This window comes from Scyliorhinus canicula, chromosome 13 (genome assembly GCF_902713615.1).
Source record: "Scyliorhinus canicula chromosome 13, sScyCan1.1, whole genome shotgun sequence".
Classification (NCBI taxonomy): domain Eukaryota; kingdom Metazoa; phylum Chordata; class Chondrichthyes; order Carcharhiniformes; family Scyliorhinidae; genus Scyliorhinus; species Scyliorhinus canicula.
In genome coordinates, this window is record NC_052158.1 from 135417664 (window position 1) to 135444712 (window position 27049).

General features: G+C 47.3%; 2 protein-coding genes across 4 annotated transcripts in view; one reads left to right on the forward strand and one right to left on the reverse strand.

Annotated features, from left to right (window-relative positions):
- LOC119975939 (collagen alpha-4(IV) chain-like) overlaps positions 1-23269 on the reverse strand; it is a 244340-nt gene extending 221071 nt beyond the window's left edge. Inside the window, exons 1-3 of one of the 2 annotated variants that reach the window (XR_005462836.1) lie at positions 23114-23269; positions 22358-22469; positions 22178-22220 (exon numbers count right to left, since the gene is read on the reverse strand). Coding sequence is in view for 1 of the 2 variants with exons in the window: in XM_038815903.1 (XP_038671831.1) it covers positions 22178-22220; positions 22358-22410 (96 nt within the window). In the remaining variant the exon portion in view is untranslated. The remainder of the gene's footprint in view (positions 1-22177; positions 22221-22357; positions 22470-23113) is intronic. The other variant, XM_038815903.1, reaches the window with a different exon arrangement.
- A 72-nt stretch (positions 23270-23341) lies between these two features.
- The window catches only part of LOC119975940 (collagen alpha-5(IV) chain-like), a 255363-nt gene continuing 251655 nt past the window's right edge, over positions 23342-27049 (forward strand). For both annotated transcript variants that reach the window (XM_038815905.1, XM_038815906.1), the window contains exon 1: positions 23342-23602. In XM_038815905.1, the coding sequence (XP_038671833.1) occupies positions 23504-23602 (99 nt within the window). In that variant the 5' untranslated portion in view covers positions 23342-23503. The remainder of the gene's footprint in view (positions 23603-27049) is intronic.

A 27049-nucleotide genomic window follows, 5' to 3' on the forward strand; every position in this document is an offset into this window, starting at 1 on the left:
ATCAGCAATCAAGATCAGGTGTCAACTGTATTAAAACAAACAAACACAAGAAGTGGGAGGCGGAATCGGCCATTCGAACCTTCGAACATGCTCTGCTATTTGACAAGATCTTGCCTGATCTGATTGTGGCTTCAATCCTACTTTCCTAACTAGACCCCTTTGACTAGCTTGTCAATAAAAATCTATTTAACTCAACATTAAAAATATTCAATGGCCCCGACTCCACTGTTCCACGAAAGAGTATTCCACGCAATAACGTCCTTCAAGAGGAAATATTTCACCTCATCTCTGGCGTAAATGGGAGGCCCTTTATTTTTAAACTGGGTACCATAGTTCTAATTTCTCAAGCCAGCCTGCCAAGTCACCCTTGGATCTGAGATGTTTCAATAAGATCACCTCTCACTCTTCTAAACTCCAATGGGTACAGGCCCAACATGTCCAGCCCTTACTCAGAAGAAATCTCTTCATCCCAGGAATCAGTTGAGTGAACCTTCTCTGAACTATTATTTGCAATTGTTATGTTTTGATTGCAAGGCAGAGGAGGAATGCATTTTTATAGTGGATTGAGTTACCCAATCGCATAGCTAACTGTAACTATGTTATAATTCCTTTCTTTTTCAAATGACAACAAGCTTTCAATTTGATAATGCAGATCCAAGCATGTCAGTAAGCTTGAGAAACATAATTTTCAGCCCTATCTCATTGGCCTGTGATTCAAATCGGTCCTTTGACGCAGACTACATGCATTGTTTATGTCTAGGTGGCCTCCATGAAACTTTGGCTAAAAGGGATCAGTTCGCGCATACATCAACTTTATCAGTTAAGTCTCAACTTCCAGACTAGGCAAAGATCTAGGAAAGTGAGCAAAGTGTAAATCATTTGCTATCTGTTGCTCATGGTATTTTGACCATTGTTGTTGGGTTTGGAAGTTGAGAATGTCCCGAAGATGTGCTTATTTCAAATAGTGATTTTTTAAATCCACTGGTTGGTAACTTGAACTTTGAAGGACATAAGTTTTAAAAGGACAGGCAGAAAGGAGGACTGGAAATCATAGCCAAAAAGCTGGCGAGTGGCGATCTTGCATGTGGATTTAGAATCCAGTCCCCAGGGGGCCATATTCGGGGGTGTCGGACTTACTGGAGTTACAGGCGAGAATGGGGACAGATGTTTTAACCTTCGCCTTGTTGATCGCTCGTTAGGGGTTTTGTGTTGGTTTTATTTTGTAACGTAATGTGTTTTAAATGTTGGACTTCCGGTGACGGTGATGAGCTGAGCAGATGCACAGAGAGTCATAGAGGTTTACAGCATGAAAAGAGGACCTTCGGCCCAACCTGTCCATGCTGCCCTGTTTCTACCACTAAGCTAGTCCCAATTGCCCACATTTGGCTCATATCCCTCAATACCCAGCTTTCCCATATAACTGTCCAAATGCTTTTTAAAAGACAAAGTTGTACCCGCCTCTACTACCGCCTCTACTACTGCCTCTGGCTGCTCGTTCCAGACAATCATCACCCTCTGTGTGACAAAATTACCCCTTTGGACCCTTTTATATCTCTCCCTTCTTAACTTAAACTTATGTCCTCTAGTTTTAGACTCCCCTACCTTTGGGAAAAGATGTTGACTATTTACCTTATCCATGTCCCCTCATTATTTTATAGACCTCTATAAGATCACCCAAACCTCCTACGCTCCAGGGAACAAAAGTCCCAGTCTATCCAGCTTCTCCTTATAACTCAAACCATGAAGCCCCGATAGCATCCTCATAAATTGTTTCTGCACTCTTTCAGGTTTAATAATATTCTTTCTGTAATAGGGTGACCAGAACTGTACACAGTATTCCAAGTGTGGCCTTACTAATGTCTTGTATAACTTCAGCAAGACGTCCCAACTCCTGTATTCAATATTCTGACCAATGAAACCAATGCCTTCTTCACTAACCTGTCCACCTGTGATTCAATGTTCAAAGAGCTATGAACCTGCACTCCTAGATCTCTTTGTTCTGTAACTCTCCCTAACTCCCCACCATTAACTGAATGGGTCCTGCCCAGATTCGTTAAACCAAAATGCATCACCTCACATTCATCTAAATTAAACTTAATCTGCCATTCATAGGCCCACTGCCCCAATTAATCAGGTGGCCCTCCGCCAGAACATAACCAAATAGGCACTTTTAGGCGGATTTAGCCCAAAGATGCGACATCATCACACCCTCAATTGAGAAAGGGAAGGAATAGAGCCAGCTTGCCAGCAAATGGGAGTGTGAGAGGCCGAAGGGATGGCAGGAGCGGGGGAAAAGGACAGCAGGCGGACCCACGAGATGAGGGGGCCCCGACCACCTAGGAGAGAAGGAGACCGACGACCTGAGCATCAACCCCCCCCCCCTCACACCTGGAAATAGATGGAAGGTATTCCTTATGAAGGAACTGGCTGTGATGACAGAGGTGATAAAGGTGGAAATCCAGGTGGCGTCAAGGTGGCAGTTACAGAGGTGTTGGTTGCCAAGCAAACAGCGATCAGCAGAGTGGGGAAGAAGGTGGAGGCACAGAGAAAAACAATCCAGGAGCTGGAGAAGGCGTCGATGGACCAGAGCGACAGGATTGTCGCCCTGGAGGCGGCCCAGGGGAGTTTGAAGGGGAAAGTTGAGGATAAGGAGGATAGGTCCCAACGGTAGAACATTCAAATTGTGGGCCTACCAGAGGGGATCGAGGGCAGGGACCCGACGGGGGCTATGTAGCCCAAATGCTGGTTAACCCAGTCAGAAAGGACAGCTTCCCCAACCACCCCGCCGGAGACAGAGCACACAGATCGCTCCGGCCGATGCCCAGGGCGGGGGAACACCCAAAGGCAATAATTGTGAAACTTCATCGGTATCAGGATCGGGAGATGAGCCTGAGGTGTGCAAGATAGGTAAAGGTGAGCAGCTGGGAAGGATACAGAATCCGGGTCTATCAGGACATCGGGCATACTTGGTAAAATACAGGGCCAATTTTAAGCAGGCATGGGGTAAAATTTGGAAGGCTGTTCCCAGCCAGGCTCTGGGTCATGTTTCAGAATAAGGAACATTACTTCAACACCCCGGGTGAATTTGTTCGATCGAACGGCCTGGATAAGGTGCAGGCGTCGCAGCGATGAAGACAAAGCAGAGGAGGAAAGAGAGAGAGAACTAAACTTGATGGGCACATGATACATTTGTGGAGCTCTGTGCTGCCCCGCTTTGAAGTGGAGCATCATGGGTGGGCCGGCTGATGATGCGCCAACGACATTGTCGGTTGCATGTGTCCCGAAGACGCAGATTTAGAAGGGGCGGAGCATTGCAAACCAGCATCATACCATCGCCTACCACAATTCCGCTGTTGCAAGCCATTCTCCGCCCGATCACCATTTCCGATTTCGGCACGGGGCTGCAGAGAATCCCGCCCAGAGTTCCAGTGAGACCAGTCGGTCACAGTGTAACAGTCAAACGTGGGGAGTTGGTGAGAAATCTGTCAAAGTTGTTTTGAGTGGCATCTGCCACCTGGTTTGAGAGTGCGTCAGAGTGTGGGGTGTCTGACCACAGGTTTCCTATCGGTTTACATAGGCTTGTCCAACCTTTTCACTCGGGAGCCACATTTGCACATTATCCTCACTAGGGGCCGATAAGAAATTTCAGGAAGATGAGGTTTGACAGAACAATCAACTGAAATCCAAAAAATGTAGGGGTTTTAAGGAAACGTGGAGGAACAGAGTCATAGGCCAGCGAATTAGTTTTAGCAACAAGGCAAAAACATTTATTAAACAGGATTATCCCCCCTTATTTTAACAATTATACACAAATTTTAAGATTAACGCGGATTATAAAATATATCTTAAAGTACAATGGTCTCGTAGACACATAAAGTCCCTTTTAAGCAAACTAGATGACTGTGGGCAAATACACTTCCCAATCTGAGCAACAAGTGAATGTTTGTGGATGTCTGCTCAGAATCCCCCAGATGGTAGGGTAATCTGGTTCATACCCTCGCTGAACGCGAATCAGATTAGTACATTTCAATTCTAATTTGAATATGCAGAATCAGCTTTAAGCCAAATTCCCCCAGCTCCTGTAATTCTCCTCCCCACCAATGCAAATTGAAGCCAGCAGGGGTCACTTTTCATAGAATCTACAGTGCAGAAGGAGGCCATTCGGCCCATCAAGTCTGCCCGGCTCTTGGAAAGAGCACCCTACCCAAGGTTAACACCTCCACCCTATCCCCATAACCCAGTAACCCCACCCAACACTAAGGGAAATTTATCATGGCCAATCCACCTAACCTGCACATCTTTGGACTGTGGGAGGAAACCGGAGCTCCCGGAGGAAACCCACGCACACACGGGGAGGATGTGCAGACTCCGCACAGACAGTGACCCAAGCCGGAATCGAACCTGGGACCCTGGAGCTGTGAAGCAATTGCGCTATCCACAATGCTACCGTGCTGCCCTCCAAAAACAGACACCAGGCATGATGACCATACTGGGAGGTGGGGAGGGGGGGGGGGGGGGTGGTTTGAAGACCATCGTAGTGCCAGAGTGGTCAGGGGCATGGCTGGACAGTACCCTTGTACTCCCCCCTGACACCCTAGCAGTGCCCACCTGGAATGGTAACCTGGCCGTGCCAGGGTGCTGGGGAAGTGCCAGGGCGGCACTGCCAAGTGGGAGGACTTGAAGGGGGCATAGCCTTTAGTCACCTCTATAAGGGGGTGTTGCTCACCTGGCGGGGTGCTGGTACCGACTATTGGGGGGGGGGGGGGGGGCCTAATTCAAGCGATTGGGAAGGGGGATCTTTGCTGGCGAGTAGGTCTGTATTTGGGCGAGTAGGTCTGTATTTAAAAATGACACCCCAATCCTGGAGGATCCACCCTCGCCAGCGTCTTTAGGCCCCGCACTTTTCATCCACGGAGCAAATCAACCCAAGTTCCAAAAAAAATGCCTAAGTGGGTGGATTCCGATTGGGATCCTGCCAGCCCACTCTGCCAAACACCACAATTTGAAACATTTTGGAAGAATCCAGGTCTATATGTAGATTAGAATCGTTCATGATTATTGCAGTACCCTCTTTACAAGCCCCCATTATTGCTTCTTGTATAACCCGCCACACCATGTAGTTACTGTTAGGGGACTAATAAACTACTACCATAAGTGACTTCTTCCCTTTACTATTTCTTATCTCCAACCAAATTGATTCAACATTTTGATCTTTAGAATTAAGGTCATCTCTCACTACTGTACTGATCAACCATGAGCAACCAATCCTATCAGGAACCGACCCCATGAGGCGTTCTTTAAATTAAAGCTTGGTGTGCATTTTCAACCCACAATGATAATCAAGCAAAAGTACAAGTTTACCAATCCCCATATCTCTATTACTCAACTATAACCTGGCTAAGTCTCTATCCAGTTTTATTTTTGGGATCTACTCCACTGACACATGATTCCCTGGAATGGTAAAATTCTTCTAATCCTAGATTCACCAAGGCTGGTTAATGTTGAACACATTTCTCCAGTTCCGAGTCCACAGTCCAAATCAAACAGCATGTTCAGTATCACCTATACCTCTCAGCATTTTAAATAGCTAGATCACATTGCTACCCCTCACCCCCCCCCCCCCCCCTCTCAACCATCTCCTTTTCTCCAATAAGAATAAGTTCAGATCAGCAAGACAATGTGTACTGAATGTTAGGTATGGGCAGCACGGTTGCACAGTGGTTAGCACTATGGCTTCACAGCGCCAGGATCCCAGGTTCAATTCCCGGCTTGGGTCATTGTCTGTGCGGAGTCTGCTCCCCATGTCTGTTTCCTCCGGGTGCTCCGGTTTGCTCCCATAAGTCCCGAAAGACGTGCTATTAAGTCATTTGGAAATTCTGAATTCTCTCTCTGTGTACCCGAACAGGCGCCGGAATGTGGCGACTAGGGGCTTCTCACAATAACTTCATTGCAGTGATAATGTAAGCCTACTTGTGACAATAAAGATTATTATTATTAAAATAAAGCTTCGACAGAATGTCTCTTTTTTTAAGCAATGCTCGAGTTCTGCACTACAATCTTTGTTAGGCGTGTGACTCTTTGAAAAAGGCTTCCTTCTAAATGTGGGAAATGAGGCTATGACAGGTGAGGACCTTGAGAGGATTGTTGTCACTAAGGAGGTAGTGATGGGCAAGCTAATGGGGCTAAAGGTAGACAAGTCTCCTGGCCCTGATAGAATGCATCCCAGAGTGCTAAAGAGATGGCTAGGGAAATTGCAAATGCACGAGTGATAATTGACCAAAATTCACTAGACACTGGGGTGGTCCCGGCAGATTGGAAATTAGCAAACATGACACCACTGTTTAAAAAAGGAGGTAGGCAGAGAGCGAGTAATTATAGGCCAGTGAGCTTAACTTCGGTAGTAGGGAAGATGCTGGAATCTATCATCAAGGAAGAAATAGCGAGGCATCTCGATAGAAATTGTCCCATTGGGCAGACGCAACATGGGTTTATAAAGGGCAGGTCGTGCCTAACTAATTTAGTGGAATTTTTTGAGGACATTACCAGTGCGGTAGATAACGGGGTGCCAATGGATGTGGTATATCTGGATTTCCAGTAAGCCTTTGACAAGGTGCCACACAAAAGGTTGCTGCATAAGATAAAGATGCATTGTATTAAGGGTAAAGTAGTAGCATGGATAGAGGATTGGTTCATTAATAGAAAGCAAAGAGTGGGGATTAATGGGTATTTCTCTGGTTGGCAATCAGTAGCGAGTGGTGTCCCTCAGGGATCAGTGTTGGGCCCACAATTGTTCACAATTTACATAGATGATTTGGAGTTGGGGACCAAGGGCAATGTGTCCAAGTTTGCAGACGACACTAAGATGAGTGGTGAAGCAAAAAGTGGAGGATACTGGAAGTCTGCAGAGGGATTTGGATAGGTTAAGTGAATGGGCTAGGGTCTGGCGGATGGAATACAATGTTGACAAATGTGAGGTTATCCATTTTGGTAGGAATAACAGCAAACAGGATTATTATTTAAATGATAAAATATTAAAACATGCTGCTGTGCAGAGAGACCTGGGTGTCCTAGTGCATGAGTCGCAAAAAGTTGGTTTACAGGTGCAACAGGTGATTAAGAAGGCAAATGGAATTTTGTCCTTCATTGCTAGAGGGATGTAGTTTAAGACTAGGGAGGTTATGCTGCAATTGTATACGGTGTTAGTGAGGCCACACCTGGAGTATTGTGTTCAGTTTTGGTCTCATTACTTGAGAAACGACGTACTGGCACTGGAGGGTGTCCAGAGGAGATGCACTAGGTTAATCCCAGAGCTGAAGGGGTTGGATTACGAAGAGAGGTTGAATAGACTGGGAGTGTACTCGTTGGAATTTAGAAGGATGAGGGGGGATCTTATAGAAACATTTAAAATTATGAAGGGAATAGATAGGATAGATGCGGGCAGGTTGTTTCCACTGGCGGGTGACAGCAGAACTAGGGGGCATAGCCTCAAAATAAGGGGAAGTAGATTTAGGACTGAGTTTAGGAGGAACTTCTTCACCCAAAGGGTTGTGAATCTATGGAATTCCTTGCCCAGTGAAGCAGTAGAGGCTCCTTCATTAAATGTTTTTAAGATAAAGATACATAGTTTTTTGAAGAATAAAGGGATTAAGGGTTATGGTGTTCGGGCCGGAAAGTTGAGCTGAGTCCACAAAAGATCAGTCATGATCTCATTGAATGGCGGAGCAGGCTAGAGGGGCCAGATGACCTACTCCTACTCCTAGCCCTTATGTAAACTGCACAAATGTCTATAGAATGTTAGAATTCTATTGTTTTTTTTAAATACATTTATTTTTTCCAATTAAGGGGCAATTTAACGTGGCCATTCCACCTACCCTGCCCACCTTTGGATTGAGGAGGCGAAACCTACGCAAACACGGGGAGAATGTGAAAACTCCACATGAACAGTGACCCAGAGTCCGGATCGAACCTGGGATCTCGGCGCCGTGAGCAGCAGTGCTAACCACTGTGCCACCATGCTGCCCAAGAATTCTGTTGTTAACAACTTGCTTCGACTCACTTTACATCCAATTTTTTTTTCACACCTTCACTCTTAAAATAAACATTTGTTGGTTCCTCATAACTTGAACTCCAGATAAACATGATAACTTTGTTGCTTGCTTCTGTATTGTTTATTATTCTTCCCTTGATTAAGTAAACTGGATTGCACAGTGTTCGAAATGGGATCTAATCAATATTGGCAAGAATACAACATTTTTCGATGTGCACTCTGACCCTTTGCTAATGAAACTGAGCACTTTTATTTCCCAATTTACTGCAGTTTCAATAATTTTACAAAAATCCTTGCCATCAGCCACCTTGGATTCTCACTCTGGATCACTCTAGGTCACCCCTTCCAGCCCATTACTCTCATGTCCTTCAAAGTCTTTCTAATGCTTACAGCTGTAATCAGGGCCTGAAGTTTCAGGATGGCAAGTGCTAAGTCCCAGTGTCGTGGGTAGGCAGGGGCAGAGCTCCCTGGTCCTGGAGTGAAGGGTACCTCAAATCTCAAAATGCCTTCATGATTGAGACACCCTGCACCTTTCCGCACCGAGTTGGAGATTTTTAACTTTTTCAGTTTCCCATCCTGCTGTGACCAGCACTCGGCAGCCTAAAAATTCCTCCCACAGATAGACTGGTCGCAGTAGCAACTCGGAAGAGGTTTCCATCATCACAGGCCTAAGAGAAACACTATGGAAATATGGAACTGACAACAACAATCTGTCTCTAATATCATGTAGTCTTGGCATCAATAGGCCAACCAGGTGACACAGAGACCTCTGTAATTACTATTGGATTCTTCATCGTCGCTGAATCCACTGAATCCTCCCTAAACTCTTTGAAGATCCTCAACCAGTGAAACCACCTTCCTTTACTCCTATGGCTATGATGAAGGTAGCACGGAAGATGCTACCACAAGCACATAGATTAAATGGAAGCCTATGACTTCCTCATCAGAAGAACATGACAACTTGCACAGTGGATACACATTTCACACAAGCAAAGAACTGAATCCTTCTAAAATGCTAACATTTTCTGCATGACCGCCAGGACATTCAGTTCAATGAATGTGTATGACAACAGCATTGTCAAGACCAATGACAATAGTCAAAAGGAAAGTTATATGGGTTACAAAGACGACACACATGTTCATCTATGCCTGATTATTTCTAGGACTCCTATGAGTGACGGATACAAAGGGCGTGAAATTATATGAAAACATGGCCCACTCTAATTGGATCAGCTCCATTGTACCCACTCCACTCAGTGAACCCAATCAGCACTTTGGCAACGATTTAGCTAATCCATTTAAAGCATTAAAACAGGTACCGGGCATTTGTAAACTCCGTTCAGAATAGATTAATTCTTCAAATCACACAGCATTGCCAGTTTTTTTTAAATTCTGCTGGCATCAAACTTTCTTGCTGCCCAATGCCTTCCATGGGTCCCCTTTTTATATTTAATATTTGATCATCTTGTATTGAACACCCCCATTCCTGGAGGGTTGGGGAGTGCTAATGTTGCTGGACTAGTAATCTAGAGGCCCAGATTAATGCTCTGGGGACACGGGTTCAAATCCCACCACAGCAGCTGGTGATATTGAAATTCAATGAATAAAATCTGGAATTTAAAGCCAGTCTCAGCAATGGTAACTGTAAAACCATTGATTGTCACAAAAAACCATCTAATTCACTTCCTTTAGGGCATGAAATCTACCCTCCGTGTTTGTCGAGCCTACACGTGACTCCAAACACACAACAATGCAGTTGATTATTAACACTGCCTTCTTTAATGGCCTTGCTAGCTGCCCATTTCATGGGAAATTAGGGATGGGAATCAAATGTTGGCCTGACCAGTGACACTCACATCCCGTTAAATATATACATTTTTTAAATAGTTAAATAACATTTCAATGGCATCATGAATGACATCAGGGATACCAAACTTTCATGGCAGTACAGGAAATTAGCTTCATAATTCCTAAAATGTGTTATGTGCTAATTTAACGGAATAAGTTCCTCTTTAAAAAAAATCACTGAGCATTGCAAAAAGGAGAGGGGGAGGGGGGGGGGCCTACGTTACTGGTGCTGCTCCGCAGTGTGAGTTCGCCATGTCCCAAGGGGCGGCCGCCGCAGGCCACCGCCGTACGCATGCACGGACTCCCGACCGGAAGTGCAGCGCCCCATATCCGCAGCCAGAGCTGCGTGGAGCACTCTGGGGCCCTGCTAGCCCCCTGCAGGTTGGAGAATCACTCTGGACTTTCCTAATCCAGAGTGAAACACCCACATTTTGACACTAGTGTGGGGACATAGCCCCATTATTGGAGAATCCCGCCCCCGGTTCAGGTGCGTTTAGGAGGATGTTTCTCGATGCCTGCAGCGCCAAGAAAGTCCCCGCTATTTAGCAGCACTTTGCTATTTATTTTGACCTTGGCGAGGAACGCTCCGTCAAGGCCACACTTACATCATTTTTTGCACTGACTGGCTCAGCTCGCCAGTGCGGGAAGAGTATTTACAGATCGGGATGGCATTTTAAAATGGCGCCCCAATCTTTCGGCCCTCTTCAGCAACCCTACCGGGGCCTCCAGACTCCTAACCTGCACCCAACTTAGCTCTCACAGGGTCCTCAAGCACAGCCCCCCACCCCCCAAATCACACCTCTTAAGAGCAAGGCACCCCTGAGCCCAATCCGTGACAATCTGGTACCCAGGCAGTGCCGCTGCCAGCCTGAAGTACCACCCAGTCACTGTGGTACTACCAAGGTGGCAATGGCAGGGTGCCCAGGTGGCACTGCCAAGGTGCCAGGCTGGAAGTGCCACGGTCAATAGGAGTGCGAGGGTACCACCCTGCCCAGAGCCCAACCACCCAGTGGTCTCAAATGGCCTGGGTAACCCCCCCCACCCAACGTGATGGTACACCTGATCCACGTTTGTGGAAACCACTGCTAAACAGCACCTTGGCAAGGTCTCCCAGGCGCGGCCGTTAGTTCGTGGGCACCAGGTGATTCCAGTGCAGACATATTTAAACGTGCCTCATGGCTCATGTTAATTTGGATCCCGCCTAGCGACGTCTCGCGTGATTCTATTAAATATCGCAAGATGTTTCAAGCATTGTAATAAAACAACTCCAGGCACTTCACAGGAGTGTGAGGAAGCAATACTTGCCAACAGGTTATGTGAAGTAATATTAGGGCGGGTGGTCAAAAGCCTGTTTGAAGATGCAGGCCGTAAGGAGTATTTTAAAGGCACAAAGAGAGCCGTAGAAGCAAACATGTACCAGGCCATTCAACTAGTGTTCATGTCTCCCCCTAGTCTGTTTAATCTGTCTCACTCTATCAACATATTTGTCTATTCCATTCTCTGTCATGCAGTCACCTATCTCCTATTAAATGTATTCACGCTACATGCCACAAACATTCCATTTTCTCCTGCATTCTTTCCTAGATTTATTATTGAATATCTTATATTTATGGTGCCTGTTTATGTGCATCATTGACAGATGAGAACAGAACTAAGTGCTTAGGTATTTTACTCTCCGTGAATAGCTTGCCGGCAGTCCCAACTTGGGCTCACACTCTATATCCATCTATGTACTGAGGAGTTACTGGTGTCAGTGCAACTATAATCTCGCAAGACTTGAGGATAAAGAGGAAAAATGGGGAAATTATTCTTCATGTATCTTTAGCATAGTGAGGAGAAATGCCAATTATCAAAAAAAATTGTGTTATCTTCAGATAAAAACATTGAAATGTACAGCAGCATTTCGAAACAAATCTTAAATGCAGTTGCATAACATCAAGGAGAACTTCCGCACACTGTAAAATGCTGATGTAGGGCACTCTGACTAATACTGTGCAGAGTCTGCACGTTCTACCCTTGTCTGCGTGGGTTTCCTCCGGGTGCTCCGGTTTCCTCCCACAGTCCAAAGATGTGAAGGTTAGGTGGAATGGCCATGCTAAAAATTGCCCTTAGTGTCCAAAAACGATAGGAGGGGTTATCGGGTTACGGGGATAGGGTGGAAGTGAGGGCTTAAGTGGGTCAGTCCAGGACTCGGGCCAAATAGCCTCCATCTGCACTGTATGTTCTATGTATCATCTATGTATGTAATGCTGCTCAAATCCCAAACCTTGGTCTGCGATATCCAAAAGAAAGTATACATGAACCCAAACATAAATAAACTAGGCATCAAAAAAAGATTTCTGCACAAACCCAAACACAGATAATTCATCTAATTATACTCTACTACAAAATTTGGTTAGAGTCATAGAGGTCTACAGCACAGAAAAGGCCATTTGGCCCATCGCATCTGCGCTGCTCAAAAACAACCACCTTCTCATCCCATTTTCCAGCACTTGTCCATACTCTTGTATGCCTTGGCATCACACGTGCACATCTAAATACTTCTTAAATGTTATGAGGGTCACAGCCTCCATCACTCTTTTCAGGCAGCGCGTTCCAGGCTCCTACCACTCTTTGGGTGAAAATGTTTTCCTCACATTCCCTGTAAACCTCCTGCCCCTTAACTTAATCTATGCCCCCTGGTCATTGATCTCTCCACTAAAGGGAAAGGTTTCTTCCTATCTACTCTATCTATGCCCCTCATAATTTTTATACATCTCAATCATTCCCCCCCCCCCCCCACCCTCAGTCTCTTCTGCTCCAAGGAAATCAACCCTTGTCTATCCAGTCTCTCTTCACAATTAACACTCTCCAGCCGAGGCGACATCCTGGTAAATCTCCCTTTACAGTGCAACCACATCCCCCCTATAATGCGGATTCCAGAACTGCACAAAAGACTCCAGCTGTGGCGTAACCAGCATTTTATACAGTTCCAGCACAACCTCCCTGCTCTTAAACTATATGCCTCGGCTAATAAAGGCAAGTATACCATATGCTATAACCACGGTATCCACCTGCCCTGCTATCTTAATGGATCGGTGTACATGCACACCAAGATCCTTCTGATCCTCGGTGCTTCTCAGGGTCCTGCCATTTATCATGTATTCCCCTGCCTTGTTTGTCCTGACCAAGTGCATCACCTCACGCTTACCTGGATTGATTTCCATTTGCCACTGGTCAGCCCATCTGACCAGCCCATCTATAAGGCCTTTACTCTGAGGCTATCCTCCTTACTATTTATCACCCCACCAATTTCCGATCATCTGCAAATGATCATCCCTTCCACATTCATGTCTAAATCATTTATATAAAGCACAAACAGCAAGGCCCCCAACACTGATCCCTGCAGGACCCCACTGGACACAGACATCCAGTCAGAAAAACACCCTACGACCTTCATACTCTGCTTCCTGCCACTCACCCAATTCCGGATCCAATTTGTTACATTTCCTTGAATCCCATGGGCTCTTACCTTCGCCATCAGTCTCCTATGTGGGCCCTTGTCAAAAGCCTTGCTGAAATCCAAGTAGACTGCATTGCCCTCATCTACACTCCTGGTCACTTCTTCGTAAAATTCAATCAAGTTGATCAGACATGACCTCCCCTTAACAAAATCATGCTGACTGTCCTTGATTAATCCCTGCCTCTCCAAATGCAGATTAATTCTGTCTCTCAGAATTACTTCTAATAGTTTCCCCACCACTGAGGTTAGACTAACTGGCTTGCAGCTTCCTAGTTTATCCCTCCCTCCCTCCTTGAATAATGGTACCACATTGCCTATCCTCCGGCATCTCTCCTGTGGCCAGAGAGAAATTGAAAATTATTGCCAGCTCTCTTGCTATTTCCTCCATTGCCTCACTCAATAGATGGGATTCATTTCATCTGTCCCTGGAGACTTGTGTACTTTTAAGCCCGCAATACAACTCAGAACTCCTCTCTTTATTTTGTTAATTTTATTACAGTCCTTCTCCCTGATCTCTATGCCCACGTCATTCCTCTCAGTAGTGAACGCCGATAGACAGTATTCATTTAGAACCCTATCCACATTCTCCACCTCCACACACAAATTACCACTGTGGTTCTTAATGGGCCCTACTCTTTCCGGTTTAGCTCTCTTGGCTAGACAGCTGATTCGTGATGCGGAGCAAGGCCAGCATCAAGGGTTCAATTCCCATACCGGCTGAGGTTATTCATGACTTCTCAACCTTGCCCCTCTTGTCTGAGGTGTGGTGATTCTCAGGTTAAACCATCACCAGTCAGCTCTCCCCCTTCAAATGGGAAAGCAGCCGATGGTCATCTGGGACTATGGCGACATTACCTTTTACCTTTACTCTTTCCCTAAATAGCCTTTTACCCTAAATGTACTTGCAAAATAACTTAGGATTTTCCTTTATTTTACCTGCCAGTATCCTTTCATGTCCTCTTTTGACTTTCCTAATTTCCTTTATAAGTCCCCTCTTGAACATTCGCTGTGCCTCTCAGGCTTCTGCTGTTTTGAGCCCTCTATATCCGCTATAAGCCTCCCTTTTCTTTTTATGCATCGATATTTTATCGATATCCCTCGATATCCAGGGTTCACTGGATCTGCTCGTTCCACCCTTTTTATTTATTGGAATATGTTGGCCCTGTACTCTCCCTATTTACTTCTTGAATGCATCCCACTGTTCTGTCACAGATTTACCTAAAAGTGTCTACTCCCAGTCCACTTTGGCCGAATCATATCTGCTCATATTTAAATCAACCTTCTCCCAGTTTTGAACTTTGATTTCAGGCCCATCCTTGTCCTTTTCCATAACAATTTTGGACGAAGAGAGTTATGATCGCTCTCTGCAAAAGGTTCCTCCACTGATACCTCAACCACTTGCCTGGCTTTGTTACCTAAAATTAAGTCCAAGACTGCCTCCTCACTTGTAGGATCTTCCACGTACTGGATTAAAAAGTTCTCGGTTTCATTTTAAGAATTATGCTCCCTCTATACCTTTCACTCTATGACTGCCCCAGTTAATATTGGGAAAGTTGAAATCCCCCACTATCACTACCCTATTAGATGTCTCTGAAATTTGCCTACACATCTGCTCTTCTATTTCTCTCAGCCTGTTAAGGTGCCTAAAGAACACTCCCAGCAATGTGACTGCTCCTTTTTGGTCTTTAAGTTCTACCCATAAGATTTCATTTGAAGAGCCTTCTAAGATGTGTCCCTCCTTACTGCTGTAATTGATTCCCTGATCAAAATTGTGACAACCCTTCCTCTTTTACTTCCTTCCCTGTCTCGCCTGAAGATTCTCTCTCCTGGAATATTGAACTGCCAATCCTGCCCCTCTCTGAACTATGTCTCAGTGGCAGCATTGACAGCATACCCCCATGTTTTCATTTGTGCCCTCAACTCATCTGCCTTGCCCATCAGATTCCTTGCATTAAAATAAATACCATCCAATCTTACTGAACTCCCTTGTGATTTAACCGGCCTAGAACTTTTATGTCTTCCTGACTCACTTGCTGCCTCTTCTGGTTTTGGCTGTGCATCCCTCCCTGCTGAACCTTCTCTCAGGATCTCAACCCTGCCAAGTTAGTTTAAACCCTCCACAAACAGCACTAGCAAACCACCCTGCAAGACACTGGTCCCATTTTGGTTCAGGTGAAAACCATCCCTCCTGCACATCTCTCCAGCCACGCATTCATCTGGACTAACTTCCTATTTCTATACTCACCAGTACATGAGGTTATCCAGAGGTTACTGCCTCTGGGTCCTAGATCCCTAAATTCTGCTTTAAGACCTCATCCCTGCTTCTGATATATCGTTGGCACCAATGTGTACCATGATATCTGTCTGTTTGCCTTCCCCCTTCAGTATGCCGTGCAGCCGCTCAGTGACATCCCTGACCCCGGCACCAGGGAGGCAACATACCATCCAGGAGTCTCTTTTGTGGCCGCAGAAACCCCTGTTTGTTCCCCTTACAGTTGAGTCCCCTACCAGTATAGTCTTGCCATTCTGCCTCCTCCCCTCTTCTGCAGCAGCCCCACCCATGGTGCCCTGAATTGACTACCATTGCTTTCCCTGTACAGTCATCGTCTCCAGCAGTGTCCAAAACAGCATATCTGTTAGAACGGGGTATGGCCAGAAGGGATTCCTGTACTACTAGGGGTTCTGGGATATGAAAATTTGTTTCTCAGAGACCATAAAGGAAACATTCTGGGCAAGCCCCAAATACGATTGTAATTCACAAAAGGAATTCACCGAAAGCCTCAAGTGCAGACACAGGCTATCAAAGACTCATTAAACGGAGACACTAAGTACAGGTCAGGATATTTGTGTGTGTTCAAATCTAAATCCAGGTACTGAAAATTCTGGCAGAGCTAGAGGTAAGAAACCCTAAATATAGAAGTAAAGAGTAGTATATTTGAAAGCAATATGCATAAACCCTGGTACCTATGTGCAATATTGAAGATAATTACTTCACAGACTATATATAGTGACCAATCAAAATGCTTCACATCTGAAATACCAACAGAGAAAATCCAGAACAGATTGTACAAAGAACTCAAATACAAACTAAAAAAAACCCCGTCAAAGCGCTACATGAATTTCAAGTACCTTTGTAAAGCATTCACGAGCAATTTTACATGGAGTAAATGTCCATCTCAGGAGACAATGGACTTTGCCCAGTGTTATGTCATTTCTGAATTGAATATTATCTGGGGCGGATTTCTCCGGTCTCTCAGTCACGTGTGTCTCGGCCGTAGGCCGTTGACTGCCAGCGGGATTCTATCCTATCACCGCTTGTCGATAGGATTTCCCATTGAAACCACCCCACGCCGCCGGAAAATCCGCTGGTGGGTGAGCTGCCAGCGGGAAAAGCGAATCCTGACAACCATACAATTCCGGTCTGTGTTGTGGTTGTAGAGGTTGCTATCGAAAGCAAACTTATAATTGGTAACTGTTGCTTCCTCCGTTGTGACAACATAAACTACGAAGCTGAAGTTTGCTCTCCACGGTGCAGGCCTGGGCAAATCATATGAAGTTCCTGATTTGCACCCCATTAGCATAGCCCAAAGGAAAGAACATACAAATTAAGAGCAGGAAGAGGCCATTTGACCCTGCCTGAGCCGCCATTCAATGAGGTCATAGCTGATCTGTTAGTGGGCTCAATGACAATATCCTGCCTGCCCTGATGCTCTTTGATTTGCTTGATAGTCGCGACTATATCTACCTTTGCCTTAAAAATATTTGACGGCCCTGCTTCTAATGGTCTTCTGGGAAGAGGGAGTTCCACAGAACCATTACCCTCAGAGAAATTATTTCTCCTAATTTCCATCATATCATGACACGGTGTCTTCAAATTCTATTCTCTCCTACAAGAGGAAACTTCATTTCAGCATCCACTCTGTAAAGCTCTCTCAGGATCTTATGTGCTTTAATAAAATCACGTCACATTCTTTTAAACTCCGATGGATACAGGTCCAACCTGTCCTCAGAAAGTCTCCTCACTGGAATCAGTTGAGTGAACCATCTCAGATCTGCTTCTAACACAATTCTATCCTTTCTTAAATAAGGAGACCAAAACTGTGCAGAGTAATCCAGATGTACTCCAGGGCAGCATGGTGGCACAGTGATTAGCACTGCTGCCTCACAGCGCTAGGGACCCGGGTTCAATTCCAGCTTTTGGTGACTGTCTGTATGGACTTTGGACTTTCTCCCCGTGTCTGCGTGGATTTCCTTTGGGTGCTGCAGATTCCTCCTATGTACAAAGATGTGCGGGTTAGATGGATTGGCTGTGCTAAATTGCCCCTTAGTGTCCAAAATGTTCTGTTGGGTTATGGAGATAAGGTGGAAGCGTGGGCTTAAGTAGGGTGCCGTTGCAAACTTGATGGGCTGAATGGCCTCCTTCTGCACTGTAGAGATTCTATAATTCTATGTAGCCTCACAGTGCCCTGTACAACTGAAGCATAACCTCTCTACTTTAATATTCAATTTTCCTTTGCAATGAATGACAACATTGCATTTCCCTCCGTAATCACATGCTATAACTGCATACTAACTTTTTGCAATTCATGTACCAGGACATCCAAATCCCTTTATACCTCAAGAGTTCTGCAATCTCGGGCAGCACGCTGGCGCAGTGGATAGCACTACTGCCTCACGCCACCAAGGTCCTGGTTTCGATCCCGGCTCTGGGTCACTGTCCGTGTGGAGTTTGCACATTCTCGCCGTGTTTGCGGGGGTTTCACCCCCACAACCCAAAAGATGTGCAGGGTAGGTGGATTGGCCACACTAAATTGCCCCTTAATTGGAAAAAATTAATTGGATACTCTAAAAAAATTTATTTTTTAAAAAGAGTTCTGCAATCTCTCCCCATTTAAACAATGCACTGAATTCTATCCTTCCTGCCAAAGTGGGCAAGTTCACATTTTCCCACATTATACTCCATCTGCTAGATTTTTGTTCACTCACTTAACCTATCTGTAACGTGGGGCAAGATTATCCGATCCCCCGCCGGGTGGGAGAATCACCGGGGGTCTGCGTGAATCCCACCCCTGCCATTCTCCCAATTCTCCCGCACCCCCCAAAAACCGGCCCGGCGTGAGTCACGCCACCCACTTCGGAGAATGGCGGGGTCCGGCGCAACTCAATAGGCGCTGGGGCCGCCTGAATTCTCCGGCCTACGATGGGCCAAAGTCCCACCCGTCTGTAGCCGGTCCCGCCAGCATAAATTAGAGTAGCTCCATTACCGGCGAGACCTGGCGCCGTGGGCTGGCTCCGGGGTTCCTGGGGGGTCGCGGGGGGATCTGGCACCAGGAGGTGCCGCACGGTGGCCTGGCCCATGGTCGGGGCCCACCAATCTGTGGGCAGGCCTGTGCCATGGGGGCACTCTATTGTTCTGTACCGGAGGCCGTGGCCCTATGCCATTCCTAGTGCGGAAGTGATTCCCTCTGCGCATGCACGGGGATGACACCAGCAGGCGCTGGCGCCCCCGCGCATGCGCCGACTCACGCCGGCCGACGGAGGCCCTTCGGCACTGGTTGTCGTGGCGCCAAGCCCCTATCCCGCCGGCCGGTGGGGTGCCAACCACTTCGGGCGGGCCGACGGAGGATTCCGCACCTTTGGGGCGGCTCGACACCGGAGTGGTTCATGTCACTCCATCCCGCCGGGACACGCCCCGCCGGGTACAGGAGAATCCTGCCCCAGTTTGCAGACAGTGGCCGGGATTCTCCGATCCTGCGCCGGGTCGAAGAATCGCCGGGGGGGGGGGGGGGGGGGGGGGGGGGGGTGAGAATCGCGCCACGCCGCTCCACCGATTCTACGGTCACTGGAGAATCAGCGCTAATCGTGCCCGTGTGGTCACCGCCGCGCCAGTCGGCAGCCGTTCAAAACGCCCCCCCCCCCCCCACCCGGCGATTCTCCGTGCTCGACATGCCAAGTGCCCGCTGAGTCCCGCCGGCGTGGGTTACGTATGGTCGCACCCAGCGAGACCTCGGAGTTCTGGCTGCGGGGGCTATCTTGGTGGAGGGTTGGGGGGGCCGGGGGGATCCGACTCCGGGTCACCTTCATGGTGGCCAGGCCCAGGATCGGGGCCTACCAATTGGCAGGAGGGCTAATCCCGGGGGGGGGGGGGGGGGGGGGGGGGTATGTTCCTCTGCGACAAACCCTTGTAAGGCTCCACCATATTGCCCGGGCGCTGGCGTGGAGACGGCAACCCATGCGCTTGCGCGGACATGCGCCGGCCGTGGCACACATGCGCTGACCCTGCCGGCCGTGGCGTGCCGGCTTTCGAACACACTGCACTCCAGCGCCGGACTAGCCTCCTGAGAAGGTGTGAATGCCTAGGCCTGGGGGCCCATTGACGCTGGCTTTGCTCACGCCGGTTTTGACGCAGGTGTCAACACTTGGCCGGGATTTCAGAGAATCCCAGCCAGTGTGTGGTCCCTTCATCCAAATCATTGCTATAGATTGTAAATAATTAAGATTGCAGCATTGGTGCCTGTGGCACTCTATTCACTATGGGTACGATTCTCCCAAAATAATTCTGAGTTGATTTGTGGCGGCTTTTTCAGCGAGTTTCCTGCTGGATCTGCCAACGAGTTCCCCACCGCTATTCAATGACACTGAGTCACTTTCTTGGACCCTGGGGAGTTCTCACTGGTTTAGACAATACTTAGGGCACGAGGGGGCACGACCATCCCAAAAGGGAACAAAGTCCCCGGGCGAGTGCATTTAGCCATGTTTCCCGGCACTCACAGTGCCGAGAAAAACATAGCTATTCAATGCAACTTGGTTTGAATAAGGGGCCTAAACAGGGAATGCTTGGCTGATGCCGCACTTAGTCCTGTTTTTTTACAGTGGGGAGCCTCTGATCCCCTTGGAGACCCCCACCAGTATTGTTCCGTCTGGTCGCCATTTGTGGGCAGGATTCCACTTGCAACAACTCACGAGATTGCGCTGAAACACCCGAGACGTGGAGAGCCAGGTGGATCCCGGGAATGGGGTCTCCCGGCTTTCACCGGCCATGTTGCACTGCAGCGAGATTCTTTCCCACGCAGTGTGGCCGGAGAATCAAGGCCTTAGAATTTGTTTTAGCACTGTGGAGCTGAACTCAGAGATCAGGCCGCCTATTTGAAAGGGTGCCCCAATCTCTAAGTGAGCTTGTGAATCCCCCACACACCCCAACCATGGGCAATGTAATCCCTGCATATACCTGGGCACTACCCAACACCAACCAAGTGAGGACATCCCACTATATGGTCCCCTCTTTAGACCCCCAAGCCCCCTTACAGTACCTTCTCCCATCCAGGGCACCCTTACCCCCCCCCCCCATCACCCTCCCCAAACTCCCAGAGGCTCCCACTTACATGCCATGCACACCCCCACCATTCAACCCCCCTGCCTCCAACCCCCCTGCCTCCAAATGTGAATTATACATGAATCACTGAATTTAGGTTTTAGTGCATCATGAAAATTCTGCAGAAGTCCTAATTGTAGGTATATGGAACTTGATGCAAACCCTGAGTACATCTATGAAGCAACTTTGAGAAACTTTGCAGAATTTCTAATGACAAATGTGGGCCATCTATAGAAACAATTCTTATGAGCTGAAGCGAGATGACTTGCCAAGAACATATGGTTCGAATGTGTTACATAGAACATAGAACATAGAACAGTACAGCACAGAACAGGCCCTTCGGCCCTCGATGTTGTGCCGAGCAATGATCACCCTACTTAAACCCACGTAACCCGTATACCCGTAACCCAACAATCCCCCCATTAACCTTACACTACGGGCAATTTAGCATAGCCAATCCACCTAACCCGCACATCTTTGGACTGTGGGAGGAAACCGGAGCACCCGGAGGAAACCCACGCATCTTCCTTAAACTTGCATTTCATCACCACATTCATATTGGGTGTTCAACATTATTCTGTGACTATCAACTTGCATAATAAAATGGCAACATGTCAAAGATTTTACCAATATTGGGATCGAACAACTTGCTAGTCAGGAGTAAAAATAACAATAACTTGCATTTATATACTGCCTTTAAACATAGTGAAATTGTGCCAAGACGCTTCACAGGGGTATTGTGAAATCAGGTTTGATACCTTCCATATGAAACGATTAGGAGAACTGACCAAAATGATGGTCAAGGAGACAGGTTTTAAGCGACAAGATCCCAAGGAGGGAATTCCAGAAATTAAGCAGCTGAAGACGCGACTACGAGATGGGCCGAATGGCCTACCCCTGCTCCCCAATGGTTGGAAATTTCAGCCTGAGACCACAGTTGGAGGTGTGCAGAGATTTCAGACTCTTCGGGTTGGAAGAGATTACAAAAACAGGGAGAGGTGAGACCAGAGTTTGGGGGGGGGGGGGGGGATTGAAAACGAGAATGAGAATTTTCAAAAGCAGGTTTATAGGAAGGGGAAGCAGGTGAAGGCCTGATGGATGAATGGGGGGAGGGGGGGCTTTAGTGCAAGGTAGGTGGATAAAGACAGCAGAGTTTTCGATGAGACATATTTAGATTTAACACCCAGATTATTTGGTTTCACTTTCTGACAAGGTTGAATGTGGAAAATAATAACAAAGAACAAAAGGCTCATTTGAAGAGGGCGAAATGCAAAATCAGATTAGACCTGTTTAAATACTTTACACGGGGTGTGATTTAGTCTCAAATCGGACTAATTAATCCCGTTATATTTCTTTCACACATGACCTGGAGCAACGGATTGTTTATCTGTGTAGGCTGTCCACTTACCGCGTGAGCTCCGCAGAGCAAGGAGAATTGGAGCAGCAGCAACCTGGTCAGTCGAGGAGGGGAGGGAGGAAAAAAATAAATCATTGGAATTAGTGACTAGTCCATTTGCTGAACACATCGCGCGACGCTGTCGAATAGGAGCCGGTGTCAAATGGTTTTGCTGTGTCAGAAACAACCTACCAAAGGCTGAAGGGGACCATCCGGACGGGACATCTGAATCCGCTTGGCGCCATTCGCGCGAGCTCCGAAAAACCAGGACGATGACGAGATCTCTCCGGAGTTTCCCCGGCACCCTTAAAACAAATAAGAGGCTTTTTTTTAAAAAAATAACAAAAGGTGATTCACATCCCAACAAAAACACACAGTCCGCAGAATGCAGCATAAAGTTACGGCGCGGAAAGTAAATCCCCAGAGTTTGAAACTCTTCTGGAAGAAATATCTCCCCGCTCACCATTTCAGAATAAGTGCCGACGTTTCCCGCTCCCGTAAAAAAAAGGAACAAAAACAAACTTACAGGCGAAGATCTACCGAATTTTGACAGGAATTTTGGGTGTGTGGAGTGGGGGGGGGGGGGGGGGGGGGGGAAGAGGCTTGACAACAGGGAAAGCTGAAAATTGCACGCGAGAGTGTGTGTATGGTGTGGAATAAATATACTTCCCCAAAGGGTGGAAGGAGCAGATGGAATGTTAACATTCAGCTGGGAATTGGATACACATTGGAGGGGGGGGCATGGGTACAGAGAAACGGTGGAATTAATTAACCAGCTCTGGGAAAGAGGTGGCACAGTCAGAATGGGCCGAATGGTCTCCCTCTGCACTCTGATTCTCTCTCGCTCTGCTGCTGTCAGATTGTGTCCAGTTACTGGGTGGCGAGCAGCGACAGGTGGAATAAACCCTGAGTGGAGCGCTGCGACCTGACCTTACCGAGGACACTTACCGGATCTGGCGGTGATGCCGGCCCCTTCGCTAGTGCAGCGAGCACAGCTCACAGCTCAGTGCCATTCCCGGGCATTATTCTCCATCTGGAATTCTGCAAACGGGAAGCAGCAGGAGGCAAAGGACTTGATCCGAGCGCTTGGACGGGTGGGTGGGTGGTTGGGGAGGAGGGCAGCCGCGACAAGAGGAGGGGTCGGTCCCCCTTTTTCTACCTGAAGCCCACCGCCGCTCACTGACTCTGCCAGCCTGCGAGAGGGAGGTCGCCCCGTCGCTTGTGCCCCTTCAGGTCGGTTGTCAGGACCTGAGGCGGGAGGCGGAGCCCCCGGGGCGGTCATGAGGTGTGGCCCGAGGCGACGCTCAAGATTCAGTTCACTCCTCAACACCAGGGAAAATGAATGTGGCGAGAATGGCTCTCCGTAGAATGCCCAGCCCGGTGCCAAGTCTCAGTCATGTCTTCCTGATGCTGTGCATCGCCACCCTGGCAGAGGCGGTGAGTGCCTGTTTGTCCTTATCCAGCAATGCTGTGGAGGTTGGTTTTAATAACGGCGGGGGGGGGGGGGGATTAAATTGGTTACCAAATCACGACGGGGAAACCAGTATCACCGCCCGTAAAGCCTGTGACCCCCGGGCTGCTCCATTTATACTGTGGTTACAGTGAGCTGTAACAGGAAAATCTGACAACTTTTGCCGCTGACTGCCCGAGACAACTACATATGGAACAGGGGAGGATCGTTACTTTCTAACAGCTGCTGTATTGCGCAGGGTACTTTTAAAGTTTTACTTATTCATTCTTGGCATCGTGGTGGCGAACTGACTTCTGCCCTTGTGGTGTAGGTGCACCCGCAGGGTGTTGGCTGGCTGGGTGGTTGGGTGGGGAAGTAGCGGAATTGTTGAGGCAGGGAGGATGTAGGAACAGTGGTCCAGCTCCAGCTCAGCATGATGTGGGACTTGGAGGGAAACCGGGCAGGTGCTGATGTTCCCATCAATCTGTTGATCTTGTCCTTCTAGGTGGTGGGCAGTGCTGCGGAGGAAGTCTGAGCGAGTTGCTGCAGCAAGGTAGTACAGTGGTTAGCACAGTTGCTTCACCGCTGCAGGGTATTCCATCTGTAGATCTTGGGTTGGCAACATGGGGAGTCAGGAAGTAAGGCACGCACTGCACGATATTCAGTCTCATCTGATTTTGTAGCCACAGTATTCATGTGGCTGGTCCTCTGAAGTTTCTGGTCAATGGTGACACCCAGGATATTGATGGTGGGAGATTTAACGATGGTGACACCATTGAATGCGGAGAAGAAGTAAATAGACTCATTGTTGTTGAAGAGGTCATTGCCTGGCACTTTGTGGTGCAAATGTTACTTTTCACTTCTTAGCCCAAGACTGGATGTTATTCAGTTCCTGCTGCTTGTGGACGTTGCCTGCTTTATTTCCGGAGAAATTGTGAAGGGAATGAAATACAGTGCAGTCATCAGCAAGCATTCCGACTTCTGACCTGATAATGAAATTAAATGAAAATCTCTTATTGTCACCAGTAGGCTTCAATAAAGTTAGTGTGAAAAGCCCCTAGTTACCACATTCTGGCGCCTGTTCGGGGAGGCTGATACGGGAATTGAACCGTGCTGCTGGCCCGCCTTGGTCTGCTTTAAAAGCCAACAATTTAGCCCAGAGTGCTAAACCAGCCCCTAATGGTGGGAAGGCCGCTGATGATGTAGCTGACAACAGTTGCACCTAGGACACTAACCTGAGGAACTCCGGAGGTACATCCCAAGACTGAGATTATTGGCCTCTGACAACCACAACCACAACCATTGTGCTAATTATAAGATTTCCCCCTAATCTCTAATTACTTAAATTTTACTCTCATGCCCCTCATAGTCAAATTCTGCACTGGTGTCAAAGGCCATCCTCACCTCTTAAATTCAGCTCTTTTTGGATGAAGGTTGCAGTGAGGTCTGACAAGTCTCAAACTGAGCATCAGTGGGCAGGTTATTCACGAGTAAGTACCACTTGAGAATGCTGTCAGTAGCATCTTCCATTGTATTGGTGAAGATAAAGAGTAGGCTGATGGGGTGATAGTTGGCAGGGTTAGATTTATCCTGTCTTTTGTGGAAAGGGCATGCCTAGGCAATATTCCACTTTCTCAGTTAAATGCCAATGTACTGGAACAGTTTAGCTAAAGATACAGCTAGTTCTGGAGGGCAGTTCATCAATGTTTCAGCCGGGATGTGATTGGGACCCATAGCCTTTTCTATATTCTGTGCAATCAGTCACTTTTTGATATTGCATGGAATGAATGGGATTGGCTGAGAACTAATGTCTGTGATGGTGTGAACCTCAGGAGGAGGCCAAGATGGATCATCTACTCGGTATTTCTGATTGAAGATGGTTCGGAAAGTTTCAGGCTTGCCTATTGTTGGGTTCTGCTATCGTTGAGAAAGGGGATGTTTGTGGAGTCCTGTCCTCCCATTAGTTGTTTCATTGTCTTCATCATTCACAACTGGATGACAGGAGTACAAACCTTTGGTCTGTTGGTTGTGGGATTATTCAGCTCACTTCACAGCATGCTGTTTCTGCTCTCTAGCATGCATATACAGCTACAGTATCTCAAACCCAGCTGTCTGAAAACCAGTGATGAATGAAAGCCAGATATTTTTAAGCTGCCATGCATGAATTTCCAGTTTTATTTGAAGAGCAAAATAACTTAAGACAGCCTGTTGGGTTAAGTACAGTATTGGCCAGGTGCAACGCTGACTCGCCATCGCCTTTGTGCACCTGACTTTTCCTGTGCAAAGTGTTCCAAATGGCCTTTGACCCAACTTGAACTGGCCTGAACCTCCAGACCCATAAACCAGCAATATCCAAAATCTGGCATGGAATCCTGCAGCAGGTAGCTCACCTCCTGACTCCCCAACGCCTGTCCACTATCTACATGACACAAGTCAGGAGTGTAATGGAATGCTCCCCACTTGCCTGGATGACTGCAGGTCCAACAACACTCAAGAAGCTCAACACCATTTAGGACAAAACAGCCCGCTTGATTGCTCCCCCTTCCTCAAACATTCACTCCCTCCACCACTGTGCACGGTAGCAGCTGTATCTACCATCTGTAAGGCGCATTGCAAGAACCCAATAAGGCTCCTTAGACAGCATCTTCCAAATCCACAACCACTACCATGTAGAAGAACAGCAGATACTTGGGAACCCAACTTTTGAGGTTCCCTTCCAAGTCACTCACTATCCTGACTTGGGAATATACCGCCATTCCTTTACTGTCGCTGGGCTATATTCCTGACATTCCCTCCCTAACAGCATGGTGGGACTACCTACACCTCAGGGACTGCAGCGGCTCAAGAAGGCAGCTCACCACCACCTTCTGAAGGGCACAGTAAGAAGTCTTACACCAGGTTCTAGTCCCTAGTTGCTTCTGAAGGGCAACTAGGGATGGGACACCCACATCCTATAAATGATTTTTCTTTTTAAAGGGCTGTGCGGTAGTCAGTCCTGCCAATAATACTTTGGGCAAATTCATCTGCAAGAGGTACATCAATGAAAGTGGGATTAAGCAGGATTTTGCCTCCTGTTGGTTCTTTCGCCATCCCCAAAATTCAGTCTGCAGGTTTGTCCTTCAAGACTTGGCCAGTTTAGTCAATAGTGGTACTAACCAAATCACTGCTGGCGATAGACATTGAATCCCTCCCACCTAGAGTACACTGTGTGCCCTTATTTGTGCACATTAAATGTTGTGTTTGTGTACTTTGAGTTGGTGTTCATATGTTAGTTGGATATGTATCTGTGTATAGGGTGGAATTGATGTGTGTGTGTATATGATGTAAATATTTGTAGTGCTTTGGGTGGTACCAGTGTGCATGGAATGGCATGAGTGTGTGTATGTGTGTTTGTCAATGTGAGTATGTGTGTTTGCGAGTGTGTGTTTGAGTGT